This window comes from Phocoena sinus, chromosome 2 (assembly GCF_008692025.1).
Source record: "Phocoena sinus isolate mPhoSin1 chromosome 2, mPhoSin1.pri, whole genome shotgun sequence".
Lineage (NCBI taxonomy): Eukaryota > Metazoa > Chordata > Mammalia > Artiodactyla > Phocoenidae > Phocoena > Phocoena sinus.
The window spans coordinates 37,523,044-37,546,670 of NC_045764.1; the positions used below are offsets into that span (position 1 = coordinate 37,523,044).

The 23,627-nt window shown below is 42.7% G+C and overlaps 1 protein-coding gene across 8 annotated transcripts in view; it reads right to left on the bottom strand.

Annotated features, from left to right (window-relative positions):
• Positions 1 to 4,899: 4,899 nt before the first annotated feature.
• Positions 4,900 to 23,627, bottom strand: part of PRC1 (protein regulator of cytokinesis 1) — a 29,204-nt gene continuing 10,476 nt past the window's right edge. The window contains exons 2-16 of one of the 8 annotated variants that reach the window (XM_032623624.1): positions 21,877 to 22,009; positions 21,389 to 21,511; positions 19,659 to 19,892; positions 19,411 to 19,581; positions 18,072 to 18,221; positions 17,619 to 17,766; positions 16,679 to 16,815; positions 14,323 to 14,418; positions 13,094 to 13,240; positions 12,764 to 12,874; positions 9,608 to 9,718; positions 7,987 to 8,163; positions 7,619 to 7,657; positions 5,988 to 6,086; positions 4,902 to 5,508 (exon numbers count right to left, since the gene is read on the bottom strand). In XM_032623624.1, the coding sequence (XP_032479515.1) occupies positions 6,015 to 6,086; positions 7,619 to 7,657; positions 7,987 to 8,163; positions 9,608 to 9,718; positions 12,764 to 12,874; positions 13,094 to 13,240; positions 14,323 to 14,418; positions 16,679 to 16,815; positions 17,619 to 17,766; positions 18,072 to 18,221; positions 19,411 to 19,581; positions 19,659 to 19,892; positions 21,389 to 21,511; positions 21,877 to 22,009 (1,849 nt within the window). In that variant the 3' untranslated portion in view covers positions 4,902 to 5,508; positions 5,988 to 6,014. Of the gene's footprint in view, positions 6,087 to 7,618; positions 7,658 to 7,986; positions 8,164 to 9,607; positions 9,719 to 12,763; positions 12,875 to 13,093; positions 13,241 to 14,322; positions 14,419 to 16,678; positions 16,816 to 17,618; positions 17,767 to 18,071; positions 18,222 to 19,410; positions 19,582 to 19,658; positions 19,893 to 21,388; positions 21,512 to 21,876; positions 22,010 to 23,627 lie in introns of all 8 variants that reach the window. The other 7 variants (XR_004348579.1, XM_032623623.1, XM_032623626.1 and 4 more) reach the window with 7 other exon arrangements.

The following is a 23,627-nucleotide window of genomic DNA, read 5'->3' on the forward strand; positions in this document are numbered from 1 at the left end:
TTTATTTCCTTTTCTTCTCTGATTGCTGTGGCTAAAACTTCCAAAACTATGTTGAATAAGAGTGGTGAGAGTGGGCAACCTTGTCTTGTTCCTGATCTTAGTGGAAATGCTTTCAGTTTTTCACCATTGAGGACGATGTTGGCTGTGGGTTTCTCATATATGGCCTTTATTATGTTGAGGAAAGTTCCCTCTATGCCTACTTTCTGCAGGGTTTTTATCATAAATGGGTGTTGAATTTTGTCAAAAGCTTTCTCTGCATCTATTGAGATGATCATATGGTTTTTCTCCTTCAGTTTGTTAATATGGTGTATCACGTTGATTGATTTGCGTATATTGAAGAACCCTTGCATTCCTGGAATAAACCCCACTTGATCATGGTGTATGATCCGTTTAATGTGCTGTTGGATTCTGTTTACTAGTATTTTGTTGAGGATTTTTGCATCTATGTTCATCAGTGATATTGGCCTGTAGTTTTCTTTCTTTGTGACATCCTTGTCTGGTTTTGGTATCAGGGTGATGGTGGCCTCGTAGAATGAGTTGGGGAGTGTTCCTCCCTCGGCTATATTTTGGAAGACTTTGAGAAGGATAGGTGATAGATCTTCTCTAAATGTTTGATAGAATTCGCCTGTGAGGCCATCTAGTCCTGGGCTTTTGCTTGTTGGAAGATTTTTAATCACAGTTTCAATTTCAGTGCTTGTGATTGGTCTGTTCATATTTTCTATTTCTTCCTGATTCAGTCTTGGCAGGTTGTGCCTTTCTAAGAATTTGTCCGTTTCTTCCAGGTTGTCCATTTTATTGGCATAGAGTTGCTTGTAGTAATCTCTCATGATCTTTTGTATTTCTGCAGTGTCAGTTGTTACTTCTCCTTTTTCATTTCTAATTCTATTGATTTGAGTCTTCTCCCTTTTTTTCTTGATGAGTCTGGCTAATGGTTTATCAATTTTGTTTATCCTTTCAGAGAACCAGCTTTTAGTTTTATTGATCTTTGCTATCGTTTTCTTCATTTCTTTTTCATTTATTTCTGATCTTTATGATTTCTTTCCTTCTGCTACCTTTGGGGTTTTTTTGTTCTTCTTTCTCTAATTGCTTTAGGTGCAAGGTTAGGTTGTTTATTCGAGATGTTTCCTGTTTCTTAAGGTAGGATTGTATTGCTATAAACTTCCCTCTTAGAACTGCTTTTGCTGCATCCCATAGATTTTGAGTCGTCATGTCTCCATTGTCATTTGTTTCTAGGTATTTTTTGATTTCCTCTTTGATTTCTTCAGTGATCACTTCATTATTAAGTAGTGTATTGTTTAGCCTCCATGTGTTTGTATTTTTTACAGATCTCTTCCTGTAATTGATACCTAGTCTCATAGCGTTGTGGTCAGAAAAGATACTTGATACAATTTCAATTTTCTTAAATTTACCAAGACTTGATTTGTGACCCAAGATATGATCTATCCTGGAGAATGTTCCATGAGCACTTGAGAAAAATGTGTATTCTGTTGTTTTTGGATGGAATGTCCTATAAATATCAATTAAGTCCATCTTGTTTAATGTATCATTTAAAGCTTGCGTTTCCTTATTTATTTTCATTTTGGATGATCTGTCCATTGGTGAAAGTGGGGTGTTAAAGTCCCCTATTATGAATGTGTTACTGTTGATTTCCCCTTTTATGGCTGTTAGTATTTGTCTTATGTATTGAGGTGCTCCTATGCTGGGTGCATAAATATTTACAAGTGTTATATCTTCTTCTTGGATCGATCCCTTGATCATTATGTAGTGTCCTCCTTTGTCTCTTCTAATAGTCTTTATTTTAGTCTATTTTGTCTGATATGAGAATTGCTACTCCAGCTTTCTTTTGCTTTCCATTTGCATGAAATACCTTTTTCCATCCCCTTATTTTCAGTCTGTATGTGTCTCTAGGTCTGAAGTGGGTCTCTTGTAGACAGCAAATATTATGTGTCTTGTTTTTGTATCCATTCAGCCAGTCTGTGTCTTTTGGTGGGAGCATTTAGTCCATTTACATTTAAGGTAATTATTGATATGTATGTTCCCATTCCTATTTTCTTAATTATTTTGGGTTCGTTATTGTAGGTCTTTTCCTTCTCTTGTGTTTCTTGCCTAGAGAAGTTCCTTTAGCAATTGTTGTAGAGCTGGTTTGGTGGTGCTGAATTCTCTCAGCTTTTGTTTGTCTGTAAAGGTTTTAATTTCTCCATCAAATCTGAATGAGATCCTTGCTGGGTAGAGTAATCTTGGTTGCAGGTTTTTCTCCTTCATCACTTTCAATATGTCCTGCCACTCCCTTCTGGCTTGCAGAGTTTCTGCTGAAACATCAGCTGTTAACCTTATGGGGATTCCCTTGTGTGTTATTTGTTGTTTTTCCCGTGCTTTTAATATGCTTTCTTTGTATTTAATTTTTGACAGTTTGATTAATATGTGTCTTGGTGTATTTCTCCTTGGATTTATCCTGTATGGGACTCTCTGTGCTTCCTGGACTTGATTAACTATTTCCTTTCCCATATTAGGGAAGTTTTCAACTATAATCTCTTCAAATATTTTCTCAGTCCCTTTCTTTCTCTCTTCTTCTTCTGGAACCCCTAATTCGAATGTTGGTGCGTTTAATGTTGTCCCAGAGGTCTCTGAGACTGTCCTCAGTTCTTTTCATTCTTTTTTCTTTATTCTGCTCTGCATTAGTTACTTCCACTATTTTATCTTCCAGGTTACTTATCCGTTCTTCTGCCTCAGTTATTCTGCTATTGATCCCACCTAGAGTATTTTTCATTTCATTTATTGTGTTGTTCATCATTGTTTGTTTCACCTTTAGTTCTTCTAGGTCCTTGTTAAATGTTTCTTGCATTTTGTCTATTCTATTTCCAAGATTTTGGATCATCTTTACTATTATTCTGAATTCTTTTTCAGGTAGACTGCCTATTTCCTCTTCATTTGTTAGGTCTGGTGGGTTTATATCTTGCTCCTTCATCTGCTGTGTTTTTCTGTCTTTTCATTTTGCTTATCTTACTGTGTTTGGGGTCTCCTTTTTGCAGGCTGAAGGTTCGTAGTTCCTGTTGTTTTTAGTGTCTGTCCCCAGTGGCTAAGGTTGGTTCAGTGGGTTGTGTAGGCTTCCTGGTGGAGGGTACTAGTGCCTGTGTTCTGGTGGATGAGGCTGGATCTTGTCTTTCTGGTGGGCAGGTCCACGTCTGGTGGTGTGTTTTGGGGTGTCTGTAGACTTATTATGATTTTGGGCAGCCTCTCTGCTAATGGGTGGGGTTGTGTTCCTGTCTTGCTAGTTGTTTGGCATAGGATGTCCAGCACTGTAGCTTGCTGGTCGTTGAGTGAAGCTGGGTGCTGGCGTTGAGATGGAGATCTCTGGGAGATTTTCGCCGTTTGCTATTATGTGCAGCTGGGAGGCCTCTTGTGGACCAGTGTCCTGAAGTTGGCTCTCCCACCTCAGAGGCACAGCACTAACTCCTGGCTGCAGCACCAAGAGCCTTTCATCCACACGGCTCCTTAATTTGGGATGATTTGTTGTCTATTCAGGTATTCCACAGATGCAGGGTACATCAAGTTGATTGTGGAGCTTTAATCCGCTGCTTCTGAGGCTGCTGGGAGAGATTTCCCTTTTTCTTCTTTGTTCTCACAGCTCCCAGGGGCTCAGCTTTGGATTTGGCCCTGCCTGTGCGTGTAGGTCACCAGAGGGTGTCTGTTCTTTGCTCAGACAGGACAGGGTTAAAGGAGCCGCTGATTCGGAGGCTCTGGCTCACTCAGGCTGGGGGAGGGAGGGGCACGGAGTGCGGGGCAGGCCTGCGGCAGCAGAGGCTGGCATGACGTTGCACCAGCCTGAGGCGTGCCGTGCGTTCTCCTGGGGGAGTTGTCCCTGGATCCTGGGACCCTGGCAGTGGCGGGCTGCACAGGCTCCCTGGAAGGGGAGGTGTGGGTAGAGCCCTGTGCTTGCACACAGGCTTCTTGGTGGCGGCAGCAGCGGCCTTAGCGTCTCATGTCTGTCTCTGGGGTCCGCACTTTTAGCCGCGGCTCACGCCCATCTCTGGAGCGGAGCTCCTTTAAGCAGCGTTCTTAATCCCCTCTCCTCGCGCACCAGGAAATAAAGAGGGAAGAAAAAGTCTCTTTTCCCTGGACTCCCTCCTGGCTAGCCGCGGTGCACTAACGCCCTGCAGGCTGTGTTCACGCCGCCAACCCCAGTCCTCTCCCAGCACTCTGACTGAAGCCCGAGCCTCAGCTCCCAGCCCCACCCGCCCTGGCAGGTGAGCAGACAAGCCTCTCGGCAGTGCTGGTCGGCCCTGATCCTCTGTGCTGGAATCTCTCTGCTTTGCCCTCCACACCCCTGTTGCTGTGCTCTCCTCTGCGCTCTGCAGCTCCCTCCCTCTGCCACCTGCAGTCTCCGCCCGCGAAGGGGCTTCCTAGTGTGTGGCCACTTTTCCTCTTCACAGCTCCCTCCCGCTGGTGCAGGACCCATCCCTATCCTTTTGTCTCTGTTTATTTTTTTCTTTTGCCCTACCCAGGTACGTGGGGGGGTTTCTTGCCTTTTGGGAGGTCTGAGGTCTTCTGCCAGCGTTCAGTAGGTGTTCTGTAGGAGTTGTTCCACGTGTAGATGTATTTCTGGTGTATCTGTGGGGAGGAAGGTAATCTCTGTGTCTTACTCTTCTGCCATCTTCCCGGAAGTCCGTGAATTCCCTCAGCCTCTTTATACATCAGGATTTAGGCTTTTTATTCTTCTCAAAAAACCTTTTTTCTCAGAATAAGAGATGTTCTTAATTTAGAAACACTCAGAAGAATGTGAAAATCATACTCCCGACTAAAAATTTCTTGTATGTTCTTTCTTTTAGTCTTTTCTTTTTTCCACAGACAAAAACCAACCAAAAAGTGACATGGGGAACAACGAAAACACACACCGCAGTATATATCTTTGAAATATAAGTATACACATTTTAATTTATTTTTAAGAATATTTATATTTTAAAATCAGGACATTTATACGTATGCCTAAACAGCATGGCTGACACAGACCAAATCCACACTGGTAAGCTTCCAAGAACCATTTACTGTGCTGACAGTAGTACTGGTGCAGGCAGACGGAGAATAAATAATAGTGCTTTGGGGAGCACAGTAGTGATTGATACATAGGGTAGGTAAAGAAGGAGCCTCATCGTGGACGCTACAGCATGTGGCTCCCAGTACTGATATGTGCAAAGTTCCAGATCGCCACGACAGAAACAGCCCAACCCATCCAAACAAACAGCCTCCCAACTTGGCTGGCAAGTGCAGAGGGTGGAGGAACTCAGGCACAGGGGGCACAGGCATGGGGAACTGGACCCAGAGAAAAACTGAAGAAGCAGAGTTCAGACAAGTACGTGTGTTCACACACATACCCCCACAGCAGTGGCCTATATAACAGAACTGTACACAATTTAACAAAGGTGCTCCCAGCCTCCCTGTCACCTCTTTGGCAGCGAGTCAGGCCATCCCAACTTCTGACACACAGACATCTTCATCAGGAGGAAGGCTGTCCTGTGTGGTGGGGACAGGCCTTTAGGTGAGAGCAAAGCTACTGAAGCTATAGCATTAACTGAATATCCCTAAACAAAAAAAGGTGTTAAATGCTAATTATAAGTGTACAAGCCCAAAACTGCTTCATGTCCCATACCCCAAGCTTGGGCATAGCCAATCATTTAACTACACAATGGTGAAGTAAAACAAGCCCTTGATCGTGCTTTAGCAAGTACAATTACGGGGTAGGGAAAGAAATTAGGTTCCATATGCTAAAATTTACGCTTACTGCTATGAACTATGTTTTAATGTATTTCTTGAGTCAAAATAAAACCAAGTGTCTAAGGACATACTAAGCTTATGATGGATTCTCATCTGTAACTCACTCACTTCTGTAAGTTAGGCCCATGGTAATGGAACCTGTCCAGGCTTTCAAGCGCATCTAAACTGAAGAAACATTAAAGCCACCCCTGTATAATTAGGCACAGGGCATAGGAAACCTCAGCTGGATGACTGATCAGGGCTTCTCAGGACTGGATGTTGGTTGAATTGAGGATTCGAGAAGTAGCATCAGATTTGGAAGCCTTTGAAAGTTCTCGCTGTTGAAAAATAAATAACATCAGTGGCGTTACTGTCCCCTCTCATGCATGCCCTGCCCTTGTAAGCACAGGTGAGTGTCAGCATACAGCCCAGCACAGGCTGTGTTAGGAACAAAAAGGGAGGGACTCTGAACACCTTAGTCACAGATTAAGCATGTGCACATATGCCCCTTGATTCCTTTCCTCAGCCAGTCCATTCTATTAAAACCTCACAGAAGAGAAATCCCTTATACTTCACAAAGTACTCTCTGAGTTGTCAAGCTAGGTAGGCAACAAGCTTTGGTCTTTTGAGCCCTTTAGGAAACAATGGGCCAGAACATATATCTACCAATCCCTGGGGCTGAGGGCCTTGTAACCTGCTGGTGATTTGATCTCATGCTGGAGCACATGGTATAGAAGCAGAAGACAGAGCACGAATGACCACTGAGAAAGGACAGATGTTAGTAGAGGTTAGTCTACTGGCTTCAGTGCTGCCTGGTGGAGTCTACCAGCCATAGCAACCAAAACCAGAAGAATCTCCCTCGGCCTAGCCAGAGAGAAACAGATATTTGTAAGCAGCAAGTGGATGAAGTGGGCTTGGCTGAGCAAACAAAAGAGAAGGCTGGACTCTGTCCAGCAATCAGCTAGCCAGAGTGACAAATACCCACCTTCTATAGGTAGAACCACCCCTGTCAAGTAACTTGACAAAAGTAAAAGAATATAAAGCTAGCTTCAGTGCTCAAAATGAACAATAGCCTTGGGCAGCCGTCACATTCTCCATCACTGCAGCAAGAGAGTCGATGCCCTATGCTTTAACTTAGTATCCCCCCACAAAGGTGAGGGGCAGGCTCACCTCTCAACAGCTAGATACTGAGGGAAGACAGAACACATTGTTAAGGAAAGCGCACTGCAGTTAAGTGTTGGTAAATGTGGAGTACGTTACTAGGAGCTGAAGAGCATTGTGGGAAAAAATTACTTTCTTCCAGTGCCTCATATATGCTTTAGCAGCTCAATGTGGTAGAAAATAGGCAAAGGCGAAGAAATGAGCATTGGCTAGCTCAGAGTAGACAGAAAGGTGGCAATTCAGCTCTGAGGGGTTAGTAAGACAGATACTCCAGGAAGTAATCAGCACGCAGGCCAAGAACCTCATAGGCAGCACACAGCTGGGGCTCCCCTCCCCACGTGGTGGGGCCTCTATTCCTTGCAGCACATTGGAGGCCTTTAATGTCACAACTGGGGAGGGTGAAAGTTTTCTGTTGTGAAATAACATGATAAAAAAACCTTGCCTGACTTTAGATGGGGCTGAGAATCCAATTCAAGTCTGAACAAGTTAATCGGCAGGTTAGTCAGTCTGTTGGGAACTTAAGCCAGATATTTATTATTTCTGAAGTCCGTATTAGGAATTCCTGCTTCTTTTGTTAAAAAAAGGTTTTATGATAGCACAGCTGAGATAATTGGTTAGTGTAGCCCTGTGCCCAGATGGGAATGAAGCCAGCAGATGACAGATCAGTCTGGAAAAGGGACATGGGACATGCAGGGGTTGCCATACAGACCTGAAGCCCAAGAGTGGAGCTGTCAGAGAGGGATGGATCCTTTTAAGAACAAAGAATTGAGACAATTACCAAGAACTCCACCAAGAGAGCACCAGGGCAGTGATGAGAAGGTTCACCTCCTGCAGCCAGGGAGTGGTATTTCTTAAGCAGAAGGATCCAGGTTAAATGTCTGCTTGCTGCTGCCATCTTTCTTCCTATAGACCACCCTTAAACCACCCCCACCTCATGCCACAGTCAAGTCAGGAAAGGGATTCTCAGCCTCCAAAGAACTGTCCTAACTAATAGCCTGGGTGCCCTTGGGAAGATACCCACTCTGCCCCAACTGTGTGCTCCCCAGGGACTGGTAGATATTAGAAAAGGTGAATTACCGCAAACTCAGAATAGGTGCTGGCAACAGAATTAATGCTGAAGTTGCGCCGTGGGGGGGCCGAGGCAGGGTACCCACCGCTGAGGATGCTGCCATTGAGCTCCAGGTTCTCCTTGTTGGCTCCATGCTTGAGGCCACGTGGTGTTTTTTTCCCCGAACAGGTGGAAGTGGTGACTGGCTGTAGAGAAAAGAAAGATCGACCAATGTATCATCCTTATAATGACCACACACACAAATTATCAAAGGCTTATACCACCTTTATATTATTCGTGTGTCTGTAATCCTATACTTCTGGCTTTTTTTTTTTTTTTTTTTTTGCGGTACGCGGGCCTCTCACTGTTGTGGCCTCTCCCGTTGCGGAGCACAGGCTCTGGACGCGCAGGCTCAGCAGCCATGGCTCACGGGCCCAGCTGCTCCACGGCATGTGGGATCTTCCCGGACCGGGGCACAAACCCATGTCCCCTGCATCGGCAGGCGCACTCTCAACCACTGCACCACCAGGGAAGCCCTGGCTTATTTTATTTTTAAAATTTTTATCTTTTGGCCACGCCGTGTGGCATGCGGGATCTTATTCCCCAGCCAGGGATCAAACCCACGCTCCATGCATTGGAAGCATGGAGTCCCAACCACTGGACCACCAGGGAAGTCCCTACTTTTGGTTTAAAAACATACAAATTCTTAATGATCTGCAGAACCCTTATCTTGAGCATAGTCTGTAAAATACCGGAAAGACTGAACACATTTTAGCACACACTCCTCACTCCCTCCTTGGGTGAGAGTACCTATCTGCATCTAGTTGTCCAGTGTCACTGGGCTGGAACCCACATGCAAGGACCTCACTCAGTAGCAACTGAAGACCAGGCTTTGAACTGAGCCTATGGAGACTCTTCAGTTTCCCAGTCACATCCCAGTGCTTCCCGTGATACTGGACTGAGCTCAAAATGACCATTCTCTTCTCTCATTTAGTTTTTGACAGATTAGCTAGCTTACATCTGTCAACTTTCAGCATCCCAATGATAACCGAATCCAGGGATCTTAGAAAATGGAACAAGTTAGGTGGGGCCCTGTATGGCTGAACCATACTGACTCCTTTTTGTCAGCTCCATCTTAGGCCTACAGTCCCATCCCCTCCCCTTCCTGCATGACTGAGCTTCAGTTTACAAGGAATGAGGCCAAGCCAGTTAAGTTCCCTATCAACTTTGACCCTTGCCTTCATCTGATAAGAAAACTGGAAGAATGCCTTTAGCTGATGTAGATGATTAATGGTCTTGAGACCCTGGCAGGAGGAAAACCACCCAGTTCCTGTCACTACAGATGTGCTTCTCCCTAGTAGTCAGATTCTATTTTTAGCTTTGGCCCCCTTAAATCCCCTGGTATCTCTCTTGCGCTTGAATGCAGCTGCAAATGCCTCTGTGTCACTGTCTGCCCGATCCTGCCTGTATGCAAGTTACCCACAATAAACTTCATAATTGCACTTTATGAAGCTGCCTGCTTTGTTTTTAGGCCTCAAAGTTCCTTCTCAGTCCAGAGGACAGTATTCAATCTCTCCACCTCCCAGCAGTCCCTGGAGTACATAGGTTGGGGCAGTGTCAGGGATGTGCTTGTACAGAGAACATACTAACCTTGCTGCCAGAAGGTGGAAGGCGAGACATAGGGGAGCGGCAGACTGTCCCCGAAAAGACAGGCCGAATGCTGCTGTTGGCCGTAGCATTGGACACAGTGGTAGTGTTCAGCTAAGGAGAAAAACACAGATTATTTTTTTTTTGTGGTACATGGGCCTCTCACTGTTGTGGCCTCTCCCGTTGCAGAGCACAGGCTCCAGACACGCAGGCTCAGCGGCCATGGCTCACGGGCCCAGCCGCTCCGCAGCATGTGGGATCTTCCCGGACCGGGGCTTGAACCTTGCATCGGCAGGTGGACTCGCAACCACTGTGCCACCAGGGAAGCCCGAACATAGATTATTGATGTGAGATGACGTGCTTAGCAGCGCATCCCTACACTACAGAGAGTGAGGATGGGAAGCAGTCTAAGACAGTTTTCATGGTGAAGAGCTTTGAGGACACCTGTGAAAAGCGTTCAGTGTTCCATAAAATGGGACAACCATTTTGTTTCCAAAAGTTAAACAGACAACTATCATAAGATCCAGCCATATCATTCTTGGGTATTTACCCAAGAGAAATGAAAGCATATATCCATACAAAGACTTACATATAAATATTTATAGCAGCTTTATGTGTAGCAGCCAGATAACTAGAATTAAGCCAAATATCCATCAACACAGGCAACTAGATAAGCAAAGTATGGTATATGCGTCCGATGGAATACTGTTTAACAATAAAAAGGGGTAACCTACTGATACATGCAACAACAGATGAAAAAAGTCAGACACAGAAGTATACATACTGTATGATTCTATTTATATAAAATGTTAGAAAATGCAAACTAATCAACAGTAACAGAACAAAGCTGCAGTTGCCAGGAGCTAGTGGGAAGTGGGTGGGGGGAGGGAAATGGGTGGTAAGGGAAGCAAAGAGAAAGCAAAGGGGCAAAAGGAAACTTTGGGTGTGATGGGTATGTTCATTGTCTTGATTGTGGTGAGGGTTTCACGGTACATACATATATCACAGCTTATTAACAGGTACACTTTAAATATTATGTGTCTACTTTATTCAATAAAGCTGTAAGCTTTTTCTTTAATTGGAAAAACTCTAGGTGGATTAAAAACCTTAAATGGGATAGCAAGACTATTCAATATTCAAATACAAGACACAAACTAGGAAATGCAACACAGGAAAATATCTGTGTGCCTCAGGTCCTGGGTAGGTTATTTGCAAGTACAAGCCATTAAGAAAACAGGTTGAAAACATTTTTACTATATTGATATTAATAACTTTTTGTTCATCAACAAAACACCATAAAGAGTAAAAAGACAAGCTACAGGGACTTCCCTGGTGGCGCAGTGGTTAAGACTCTGAGCTACCAATGCAGGGGGCCTAGGTTCGATCCCTGGTTAGGGAACTAGATCCCACATGCATGCCACAACTAAGAGTTCGCATGCCAGAACTAAGGAGCCCACCTGCCATAACTAAGACCTGGCACAACCAAAAAAAAAAAAGACAAGCTACAGAAGACACACACAAATGCTGGGAAAAGCTATTGTAACACAACTGACAAGGAAATAGCATCCAGAACATACAAAGAATTCCTATAAAATTTGCAAGAAAGAAACAAATGTTCCAACAGAAAAACTGTCAAAATCTTCTCAGAATAGGAAATCCAGAAGGCTAATGAACATGGCAAAAGGTTCAACTTCATTAGTAATTAGGAAAATGCAAACTAAAATTATGAGACATTACTTCACACCCATCAGATGGGCAAAAATTGTAACGTCTGAAAATATCACATGCTGGCAAAGATTGGAGCCAGCGTAGCACTTAGGCACTACCACTGGAAGCGTAAATTGTTATAACTGCTTTGGTATCACAGACTGAATGATCAGTGCAGCCAGCACTTGAGAAATGTTTGAATGCAGCACTCTTGAGATCATGGGCCATATCACTTAATCTTTGTGTTCTCAACATCTAATAGAGAGATTCTCAAACTTTTAATGAAAACAAACGTTTCGGACTTCCCTGGTGGCACAGTGGTTAAGGATCTGCCTGCCAATGCAGGGGACATGGGTTCAATCCCTGGTCCGTGAAGATCCCACATGCCACAGACCAACTAAGCCCGTGTGCCACAACTACTGAGCCCATGTGCCGCAGCTACTGAAGCCTGCACGCCTAGAGCCCATGCTCTGCAACGAGAAGCCACCACAATGAGAAGCCCACGCACCGCAATAAAGAGTAGCCCCTGCTCACCGCAACTAGAGAAAGCCCATGTGCAGCAACAAAGACCCAACAGAGCCAAAAAAAACCCAAACCTTTTTTTTTCCCAACCCTTTCTAGAATTTTATAACACGTATTTTTAAAATTTCGTCACATTATTTTCCTAATAAAAAATTAACTACCTAATATCAAATAGGGAACTAGTTTAGTAAATGACATTATGTCAAAAGAATAGACTATATAGCTAAGAATGAGCATGTTATTTGAAGAAAGTTTGATGCTATGAAAAAAAAATCACAACCAATACCAACTAGGGAAAAAGCAGAAATCAAAATTATATGTGATCTCTATTTTGTGAAAATACACTATTTTAAAAAGCTTTTTACAGAAGTAGGAAAAACACCAAACAGTCTCATTGGTTCTCCTGGAGTCACATTACAGGTGATTTTTAAAACATTTTATGTGTTATAAAATATGAGTTGCAAGGGAAAAGGAAAATAATGCTCCACTTCATTTATTAAAGAAACGGTTTTAAAAAAACAAAGGAAGAAAGAAGAAAGGAAGAACTCCCTGATTTCCTGCTCTAGAGATTAAGGAGTATTAGGTATCCCCCTTGCCAAGCATGAAAGTCTTCTTTCACATAGTGCCATGGTCACTTGTTGGAATTACAGAATGAACCTCTGAAGGTTCTCATCATTACAGAATGCTGGCAGCTGCTGGCTCCCGAGTTTAATCTGGGACTCATCAAAGCTGGTCACTCCTTGACTGTCACTGTCAAGTCCCTACTCAGGATTGAACTGCAGACTTGCATTCACACTGTCAAATGGACTCAACCTGGAAGGCTAGAAAAATTCTTTCCCATCTCTGCAGGACAGAAGGCAAGAGATGGGCAGAGCCGTAGCCTCAAAAATGCCTCAGACATGGCAGTTCATGCAGCCTCGTGTTTATTACCTTGCGCACTTTGCCCGGCGTGCCAGGTGCCAGTCCTCGCCGCTTGTTGGGTGTTCGCGGAGTACTACCATAGAGCATCTCTGTCTCAGTTTGCTTCTTGTTCTTTAGTTGCTATGTGAAAGTCAGAAGCAAGAGTGACAAATCCCAGAAGGAGAACAGGTCTGGGATGGGGGCAGAGGCAGGGCCAGAAATCTAGCGCAAGTCTCTGCACCCAGAGCTAAAAAGAGCTGCCATGAGCTACTCCTTATTCAACCAACCTAGAGCCCTGGCAGAGACTCTGGGCTGCTCACTCATGCTATCTTCTCCTCCTCCCAAACTGGGTTCACTTACTCGTTCCTGCTTGGCTCTCTCTTTCTCCAGTCGGTGCATCTCCCACTGTTCTGTTACATACTCCATGAACTTCTGCCCATTTACCACAAATGCCTTTGAATGCTCCTGTTCCCACATTTCAATCCTTGCTTTCAACTCCTCTTCCAACTGAGACCAGAAACAAGGACATGTTAATTACTTCAAATTTTTGGTGTGAAGCCCAAAAGAAATGATTCTCCCGAAGAATGCCTCCTCCCTCCCCAAAGTATCATTAGCCTGACTTTAGGTAGCTGGACCCACGTGGGAACAGGTTGGAGCGGCCAGAAATCAGTCTTGGGATGGTTCATTCATAATACACATGAAGGTGGGAAAAGGCGAGAACCCAGAGCCTGACCACTACAGTTTTGGCGCCCGAAGTTGGAGGCAGCACTGGGGTAGACCAACAATGTTAAATACGCAGTGTACACTAGAGCGGCACTATCTGGGCTCCAATCTGGAATCTACCTCTTACTGACTGTGAACAGGTAGGCAAGTTACTTAAGTTGTCAGTGCCTCAGTTTCCTCATCTGTAAAAATGGAATTAATAATACCAACCTCTTAAGGATGTTGTGACAATTAATAAATGGAAAGTACTTTGAAACAGTATATGGCACTTAATTCAATAAGTGTTAACTATCATTATTATTATTAAAATAGAGAATAGTAATGAAGTCCAAAGCACTTTCTCAAAAGGTTACGGGCTGAATTATGTCCCCTGACAAATTCGTATGCTGAAGTCTTAATCCCCAGTACCTCAGAATGTGGCTTTATTGGGACACAGAGGTAATTAAGTTAAAATGAGGTCATTAGGGTGGGTCCTAATGCAACATGACTGGTAGCCGAATAAGAAAATGTGGACACGGACACACACAGAAGGAAGGCCACGTGCAGACACAGGGAGAAGACTACTATCTGGAGCCAGGACAGAGGCCTCGGAAGAAAGCAGCCCTGCTGACACCTGGGTCTCAGATTTTGAGCCTCCAGAATTGTAAGAAAGTGAATTTCTGTTGTTTAAACCACCCAGTCTCTGGTACTTTGTTATGGCAGCCCTAAAAAGCTAATAAAACTTGATATTCAGTTGCTTGTACTAGGTAGGCCCAGTATATACTTATTATCCTTTACCTAAGGAAAAACAATTCAAAGCAAGAGATATACAGAAAGTGAGGTATTTTGTAGCCAAGCACCAAAAACTCTTTCAGTAACAATATTACCTTAGGGAGTGTTTTTTGGAGCTTGGCTCGCTGCTTTTCTTCTTTTAGAAGATTTCCTCCACGATTTGTAAATCGACTTGGATCTGAAGCCTTTCTCTGTGAAAAATACATTTTAATTAGAGTGAACCCCGGACAGTCAGACCAGTCACTTCTGCTAAGAATCCTCACTCTCATAAACAGATACATATTTTTAGGGAGACTTCAGAGTTTTGCATTCCCATCCACTTTTAGCAGTGAGAAATCGTGGCTTTCTAAGGCAGGGAGTGGGGTGTGAACACTCTGAGGCATATGCAAGATCATACACTGGGGTACAGGAAAACTAGTGTTTCCTTTTTAGTCTAAAAAGTAAGACAGGCTTTAATGTTTAATGCATTTAATTTAAGGCTCCCTTCCTGGGTTCAGATGTCACCAACAGGAAATGGGGTATGCGGAAGGACAAGGGGGAGGTCTACACTCAGAGGGTTTGGAGGTAGTACCCCTACTTGCCCACTCACCTCCAGCATATTGAGACAATGCAGCTTAAATGTGCTCAGTTAAGGGGTTTATAGATAATCTGGTTTTTATTAAATTAACCCTCACAAAATGGACAAAAAATGTAAGGGTTCTTATTCTTTTTAACTTTTCTGTTTTTTGTTATTCTACAGTGTATACGGTCTATCAGAACAGTAATATAAGTGTATAATTTGTAAATGTAAATTAGGTGAATACACTAAAAAACGGGACAGATAATCAGAAAAGTTTAGAAACAATCTTGACGATTTGGGGGCCAAACTGATAAATTCTATTTCCTTTCCAGACTGCTTGATTATAAGCAATAACTAAAAGGAATGATAATTAGTTTCTTATTTTTTCTTAAATACTAGCATGTAAACAAGGGTCGCTTATTTGGCTCTTTACTGTCTTTATGTGTGTGTGTGTGTGTGTGTGTGTGTGTGTGTGCACACTTTTTTTTTTTACACTGAAGTATAGTTGATTTCCAGTATAAGTCTCAGGTGTACAACACAGTGATTCACAATTTTTGAAGTTTATACTCCATTTATAGTTATTATAAAGTATTAGCTATATTCCATGCTGTACAATATATCCTCGTAGCTTATTTATTTTATACATAATAGTATGTACTTCTTAAACCCCTACCCCTTTATTGCCCCTCCCCCTTTCCCCCTCCCCTCTGGTAACCATTAGTCTGTTCTCTGTATCTGTGAGTCTGTTTCTTTTTTGTTATATTCACTAGTTTGTTTTATTTTCTAGATTCCACCTATAAGTGGTATCATACAGTATTTGCCTTTCTCTGAGTTATTTCACTAAGCATAATACCCTATAGATCCATCCATGTTGTTGCAAAAGGCAAAATTTAATTCTTGTTTATGGCTGAGCTCTTTATTGACTTTTATTACTCCTTCTTGCTTTCAACCAGAAGTAAGAGGTAACTGAGGACTAGAACACTTGCTCTTAAACAGCTGTGAGCTCTCACAGTTTTTTCCACTTCTGAGTCCTAGTTTCTTGCCTGGAAACTTGAAGGAGTTAAACTCCGGATTCTCTAAAGGCCTGTTCAAGCTCTAATAGGACCAGTATGAACCTGAGAATGAGTCTTCTTGAATTTCGTGCCCAAGGTGCCTCACTTGCCTCGTCCTAGTCCCAGTTCTGAGCTCTAAAATGCTCTAAGGGAATCGACTCATGCTAAGTCTATCAAAACAAAAGGAATTCAGAGTACACAAATGTGCCCCAAATACCCAGGCAATTTTCTAATAACAAAAGTTGGAAGAGTACAGAATGTTAGTTGCCTGCCTCAACATCCATTTTTCTCTCCTTCCTAGGTAATAGAACCTGAATTTATCTGCGATAGTGATTCTCCCAGCCTCGCCAGTAGTTGGTGTGGCATTTAAGCAGAAGTGCTGTGAAAAGAGCCTGGGAAAACCTCTTAGAGGGGGTGGAGGGGCAATGCCTTCTGTGTTCCCTCCTCCACCACACTGCCTGAAACGCTATGGTGGGAGCTCTAGAACCACCCTGGACCGGAAGATAAGATCCACCCCTTAGTGGTAAAGGAGCTATGAGCTGGAGAAGCCTGGGACCCCCTGACTGTGGAATAGCCATACCTGCCTTGCACTGCCTATCTTTAGACTTCCTTTATGCAAGAAACTTCAACCTTATTGCAGGCATTAATTTTGGGGTTTTCTCTTATATGTTTCTGCATATAAGCTTGACAAATACAGATGGGTTAGCAGTAGTTTACAGACTTAATGATAAAGATGGTATTAGAAACCTGGTCAAGAGCAAAGGAGACAGGCCTCTGAGGGGACGCTTTCTTAACACTTCACTGTACTCTAAGGAAAACAGACAAAAACTAAGGCAGTACCTCGAACTCTAAGAAAAGCTTCCAGCTTTCTTCCCACTTCTGGACACCTTCAAAGAGTTCTTTGTGAACCTCATAGTAGTTTCTTAACTGCACAATCTCGGCATCATGGAGCTGGAGCAGATTTTCTGTATAGTCCTCTGCAAGATATAGGCCCAGTAGTTTTAAAAAATCCCTCTAGTGTTTAGTATCCCAATTTACTAATCCCTCATCCCCCTAAAATGGAAACAGAATTTTCTTCCTTACAGTAAAAATGACACACAATTAAGTGTATGTTGTGGATAATAAAAGCCAGGTTTGTCCCAATCAGCCTGGTGGGACTAGAGACTAAGGGACTAGGGTGTGGACTAAAAGGACTAAGATTCTCAAAACTCTGTCATCTCTTGCCTTGTCTTAGGTTTCTTTCATATTCTTCCTTTCCACCCTGCCCAACAGAGGGCTGAGTCACAGAAAATGTCCAAAAATGTTGAATTTAGTAAAGATGGCTTCATCTTTATATTCAGTTCAGGTCAGACTAGAATTCCATTGGGCCCTGGGGTCATACCTCATGGGCTCAAATGTGGGCTCTGCCATTTACCTATTGTGTGTCTCTGGGTTAAGTTGTTCAACATTTATGTGCCTCAGTGTCCTCATCTCTTGACATGAGAATTAAGTCAGATAATCCTGTTGAGAGTCTGACATTGCGCCTGGCACAGAGTAAGCTCCTGCTAAACTTGAGCTTCACAACTACATGCTACAGAGATATTCTGCTTCAGAAACCAAGAGATCCCTTATTTCCCAATAGCATTTGCAAATGCTTATTTGAACGGGAATGGCAATTTATGCTGAATGGCCTGGAAAGGTAGCAATGTCTGTTCAGTAAAGGAAATACTTCCCAGTGAATGTCTGCACTTGTAAAAGACAAGTGAGCAGGCCACATGAAGAGCGACATTTCTGTACGAACCAGAATAGTAAGGGGCAAAAGCTTGTCTCTGCTCCTGGCTATAAAAACACTGGTCCCAGTACTGAGCCAGCTCCACTCGTATTGCCTCTATCACTTTCTTCATGTTTTGCATTTTCAGTTCTTCCAACCGATCCACTTCTAATTGCAGCTGAAACAAAGAGACCTGTTAAAAGTGCTTGTCATACTTGTATATTCACATAGGTTTGCAAAATATTTTCCCCCTTTTTAATAAAATTACAATACAAAACCACAGAGGTAAGTCAACACTTTTTATAACGATGATATCATAGGAGCCAGAAATCTAAGAAACATACGCGAAAGATAGAAGATGAGCAGGCTACTGCCACTCTTTTCTGACGCTTGTCTTAAAAACAGGCTCACTCAAGGCAGAGGCTGGTAAAGACATCAGACTTGACACCAAAATGCTGACCCAGCGCCCTTTGGGTTTCTTACCGCTTTCCGGACCTTGGCCTTTGACCCAGTCATAACTGTGGCCACAGCTTCTCTCTCTTCTGCAGGTATTTGCAACCTATCCCAGAGTTCTCGTATCTGAGCACGCAGCCCCTCACACACTGCTTCGTTTTGTGATTTTCGCATTTCCAGCTGTAGCAAGGAAAGCCAGTGGTTATAGCAAAGACAGCAGCACAGAGAAAACTGGCCCTCTGGCCTCCTACAGAGACACATCTGTACCCACATGGAGAAGAAGCACTTTTACAAGGCTGTGAAGAGGTGTGTTTTCATGACTTCTGAAAACAAACTGTAAGGCTGTCATTATGGTAGGATCTCAGACCTCAAGAATTAGGATTCAAATTTTTAATTAAAAAAAATTTGGGGGGGCTTCCCTGGTGGCGCAGTGGTTGAGAGTCCGCCTGCCGATGCAAGGGACACGAGTTCGTGCCCCGGTCCAGGAAGATCCCACATGCCGCAGAGTGGCTAGGCCCATGAGCCATGGCCGCTGAGCCTGCGCGTCTGGAGCCTGTGCTCCGCAACGGGAGAGGCCACAACAGTGAGAGGCCCACGTACAGCAAAAAAAAAAAAAAAAAAAAAAAACTTTTTTCAATTGAACACTAAGCTAATTCAAATGACTATTATTATTTCATCCAAAACGTCAATTTCAGGGGATTTCCCTCATGGTCCAGTGGGTAAGACTCCCTGCTCCCAATGTAGGGGGCCAGGGTTCGATCCCTGGTCGGGAAACTAGATCCCGCATGCATGCCGCAACTAAGAGTCCGCATGCTGCAACTAAGGAATCCACAGGCCGCAACTAAAAAAGATCCTGTGTGCCACAACAAAGACCCAGCGCAGCCTAAATGAATGAATGAATAAATAAACATTAAAAAAAACTCAATTTCACATTCTCAGAGCTATATATAAATTAAGGTTTTCGTTTAAAAAAAAATCAAGGTTGTGTTTCAAATAATACTATTATTTTTTTTTATTTGGCTGCATTGGGTCTTCATTGCTGCATGCAGGCTTTCTCTAGTTGCGGCTAGAGGGAGCTACTCTTCGTTGCAGCGTGAGGACTTCTCATTGTGGTGGCTTCTCTTGTTGCGGAGCACTGTCTCTAGGCACGCAGGCTCAGTACTTGTGGCGCATGGGCTCAGTTGCTCCGCGGTACGAAGGATCTTCCCGGACCAGGGATTGAATCCGTGTCCCCAGCACTGGCAGGTGGATTCCTAACCACTGGACCACCAGGGAAGCCCTATCTCATTATCTTAAAGGAAAAAGCTGCAGTTTTCTCAGATTGCTGGATACTATGGAGATCCCAGGCCATAATTTGAGTAGACATTACCTGCTGTAGCAACTTCTGTAGTGTTGCAATATTTTCCAAAGATAAACAAAAGGCATCTTCATCTTCACAGACCACATCTCTTTCAAAGCTTGTGTCTGGTGTGTGTTCTAATTCTTCCATACACAGTATGATCTGTCTCTTTATGTTGACGAACTCCTCATGCCTAGATGCCTATAAAAAAAAAAAAAGATTACAAGATACCTAGAGGAAAGTCAAATGACTTTTAGGAACTATGAATGTAAGCACACCTTTGTTTCCCTCAGAGTTGCCACGTGTTGTCTAAACTGGCTCAGCTCTTCTAAGCTGGGAACTGAGGTGCTGTCAATGTCATAGTGGGGCGTGCAAAGAATTTCACACAGTTCTTGATCTTGTTCTTGAAGTAGTTTCAGTTCTTGTTTTCTCTCCTTTTTCTGTTTTCTCATCAGTTCTACCTGAGTGCGCAAATCCTTTTCTAGCTGCAAGATGGTCGTCTCTCCTTCTTCCTGTATGAGACAATGTACTATTGTGTTAAGGTTCCAAGCGGATTTCTTCAAAGGAAGAGAAGACAACGAAAGAGGACTAGGATGACAGACTTTTAGTTAAACTTACAAATAAATCAACTTACAGCTAACAGAATATGGCACAAAGAGGGTCCCCTAACAAAGGTCCCCAGTAAGGAAAGGTACCAGGGCACTTTTACAAGAGGTAAAAATTGGTTGAAAAGCTTATTGTGAATTAGCTATAGGGTAGTATATTTAGCTCCTAACTAAATGTTTATCCCAATAATCCTAAACATCACTCAACCAATAAAAATCAATTTAGTACTCCTTGCTCTACTCCTAACTGATAAGCAGGAGAAAAAACAAGTGGCAGTTATATGTCCTATAAATTTTATTCAACATTGGTGAACTAAGAACTGTCATATAATTTAAGGGAGATGTACCACTGTATATCTAACTTCTCACCCAATTTCATATTGAAAATTTTAAAAAAAAGACTAAAGAAACCATTTGTCCAAAATCAATGATATTTATGCCATTTGTGTTGATTTCAGGAAGCTCTACTGATGTCACAGTCTGCCTGACTGTTCTTGGCTACCAGAAATGAATTAGCCTTAACCCTTTAGAGACAGTCTCCTCCTCCTAGGCTGACTCCACTGAGATACCCAGGCAGTTCTTTCTGTAACAGGGAGAGGGACCTGAGATACCCAGGCAGTTCTTTCTGTAACAGGGAGAGGGACCTGAGACCTTATTGGTACCACATTAGCCACTGTGTGCTGTCCTTGCACCCACATCTATTCTAATTACCTTCCCAATCTCCACGTTTGTCTTCATTTTTATGATCCCAACACTGTTTTTACCTGTTCTAACCAGGGATATGTTTTGGGGTCCCTCTGTCATTCATGTCATGCTTGCTGGTGTCCTCATTTAAGTCTGATTTGTGCTGGACCACAGGACAGCAACCTCTCAGCAAGGTACACAGATAAACATGGCATGCCCTGAATTTGACTATGCTCTCTTGATATTCCAGCTGTGGAGACATCTCTTCTCAAGTGGCCATTCTGGCTAGTTCAGTGATGTGTAGCTTTCGGGTATGAAAAAATCCACAGAGGCAGGTTTTTTGGGTAACTTTTCCTTATATCACTAGTCACTTTTGTATCCTAAGTAGTTCTCTTCATTTTCTTTCAAAGAAAGAATGGAATGATATCATCTATGCCTAGCTCAGAGTTTAAAAAAATTTTTGTGTGCTACAAATTGATAGTTAGAGGCTTGTTTTTGATTAAAACATTTCAACACTTAGCTGCTTCACCTCTCAACAGGGCAACTCTTCACGTAAGTGAAAACTGCTTTGCTGGAACCAAGTAACTAGGCAGCACATTTTTCCCGTTTCTCATGTCCAGTATCAGCCCTACAAGGAAACTTTCCACCTGTAGCCCCAAATCAAAGTTCTTCCCTAAATCTCAGACCCAGGCAGGATCCCCTGACACCCTGCCATGTACCTGAAATGGCTCGACATGTAGCTCACTGCACAGAGTGTTCAGCTCTTTTTGGCAGATGGCTATGCTTTTGATGAGCCTTTCCTTCAGGCTTTCCTCTTCAGCAATCATCATATCCAGGAGGTCCTACGAGAGATGAAACAGTCCCATAAAAGTTTTGGGTGTTTTCCCCATTGGCCTCAAACAACAAATAACACCAAAACCCTCATAATTTCAAATTTTAAAGGAAGGACTTAAACAAAACCAGGACTTCCCTGGCGGTCCAGTGGTTAAGATTCTGTGCTCCCAATGCAGGGGGCACAGGTTCAATCCCCGGTTGGGGAACTAGGATCCTATATGCTGCACGGCGCAGCCAAAACAAGCAAACAAACAAACAAAAAACCAGAAGGAGCCTGTGACATCCTAGTGTCACTTCTATATGCTATCTTAGATGAGACACCAACATCCTTACCCCTGTCCCACTACAAAGAGATCAGTATTACTCAACTCACCTTGATATGCTTCTTTACAACCTCAGTTCTTTGTAACCGCTGGTCCTCTGGAATCCCAATCAATTCCCATATTTCCCGAAGGTGATTCAGGGCTTTCTGGAGACATACTATGGACTCCTCTGCCAGCACCTCACTAAAAAGCAAAAGAGAACCAGCTACATGAGCCACTGCCTCCAGACTAAAAGCAGTATTTACAGAAACTAAACAAACTAGTTTCGCAGTGGGCTCAAGGCTAAAACAAACTGAAAACAAGCATTCAGCTTAACTCATCTTGAACACTCCCCTATCCTTCTGCCTCCAAACACCACAACACTGGCAAAGCAAAATCCAGTATCATATTATCAATTCAGTGTGGAAATTCAATCTTCTGAATAATACTCAGAATCTGGACTTTGATCAATGATTCTACCTATGGCAGTACAATACAGAATTTTAAATGCTTTTATTAAAGAAAAAACAAACAAAAATGTCAGGTCCTATAAAACAGCTGGCAATTTATTGCGATTTTGTTACTCATATTTTTCCCTTCCTGTTTTTCTAAGCTATAATTGACATATATAGCACTGTATAAGTTTAAGGTGTACAGCATAATGATTTGATTTACATACATCATGAAGTAATTATCACAATAAGTTTAGTAAACATCCATCATCTCATATAGGTACAAAATTAAAGAAATAGAAAAAAAATTTTTTTGCCTGTGATGAGAACTCATAGGGTTTACTCTCTTAACAACTTTCATAAATAACATACAGTGGTGCTGGGACTTCCCTGGTGGTCCAGTGGATAAGGCTCGGTGCTCCCAGTGCAGGGGGCCCAGGTCAGGGAACTAGATCCCAAGTGCATGCCGCAGCTAGGAGTCCACATGCTGCAACTAAAGATCCTGCATGCCTCAAGAAGACCCGGCGCAGCCATCCATAAATAAATTAAATAAATATTTTTAAAAATACAGTGGTGCTAATTATATTTATCATGTTCTATATTACATCTCTAGTACTTACTTATCTTAAAACTGATTCCTTATAACCTTTTGACTGCCCTCATCCAATTCCCCACCCCCAGCCTCTACCTAAGACTCTAATCTCTTTTTCTATGAGTTCGTTTTTGAAATATAACTGACCTATAACACTACGTTAGTTCCTGTTACAGAACACAGTGATTTGATATTTCTATACATTTCAAACTGATCACAATAAGTCTAGCTATGATATGTCACCATACAAAGATATTACATAGTTATTGACTATATTCCCCACACTGTACATTTCATACCTGTGATGCATTTATTTTGCAACTGGAAGTTTGTATTTCTTAATCTGCCTCACCTATTTCTTTCCTCCCCCTACCCCTCTTGGCAAATTCCTGTTTGTTCTCTGTATCTGTGTTTACATTTTATTATGTTTGTTCATTTATTTATCTTTTTAAATTCCACATATAAGTGAAATTACATGGTATTTGTCTATCTCTGTCTGATTTATTTCACTTAGCATAATGTCCTCTAAGTCCATCCATGTTGTCACAAATGGCAAGAATTCATTCTTTTTTTATGGCTGAGTAATATTTCAGTGTGTGTGTGTGCATGCACACACACATACATACATACAAACACACACAAACATACACACATATTCTTTATCCATTCATCTACTGATGGGCACTTAGGTTGCTTCCATATCTTGGATGCTGCAATGAACATAGAGGTGCACATATCTTTTCGAATTAAGTGTTTTGTTTTCTTTGGATAAATACTC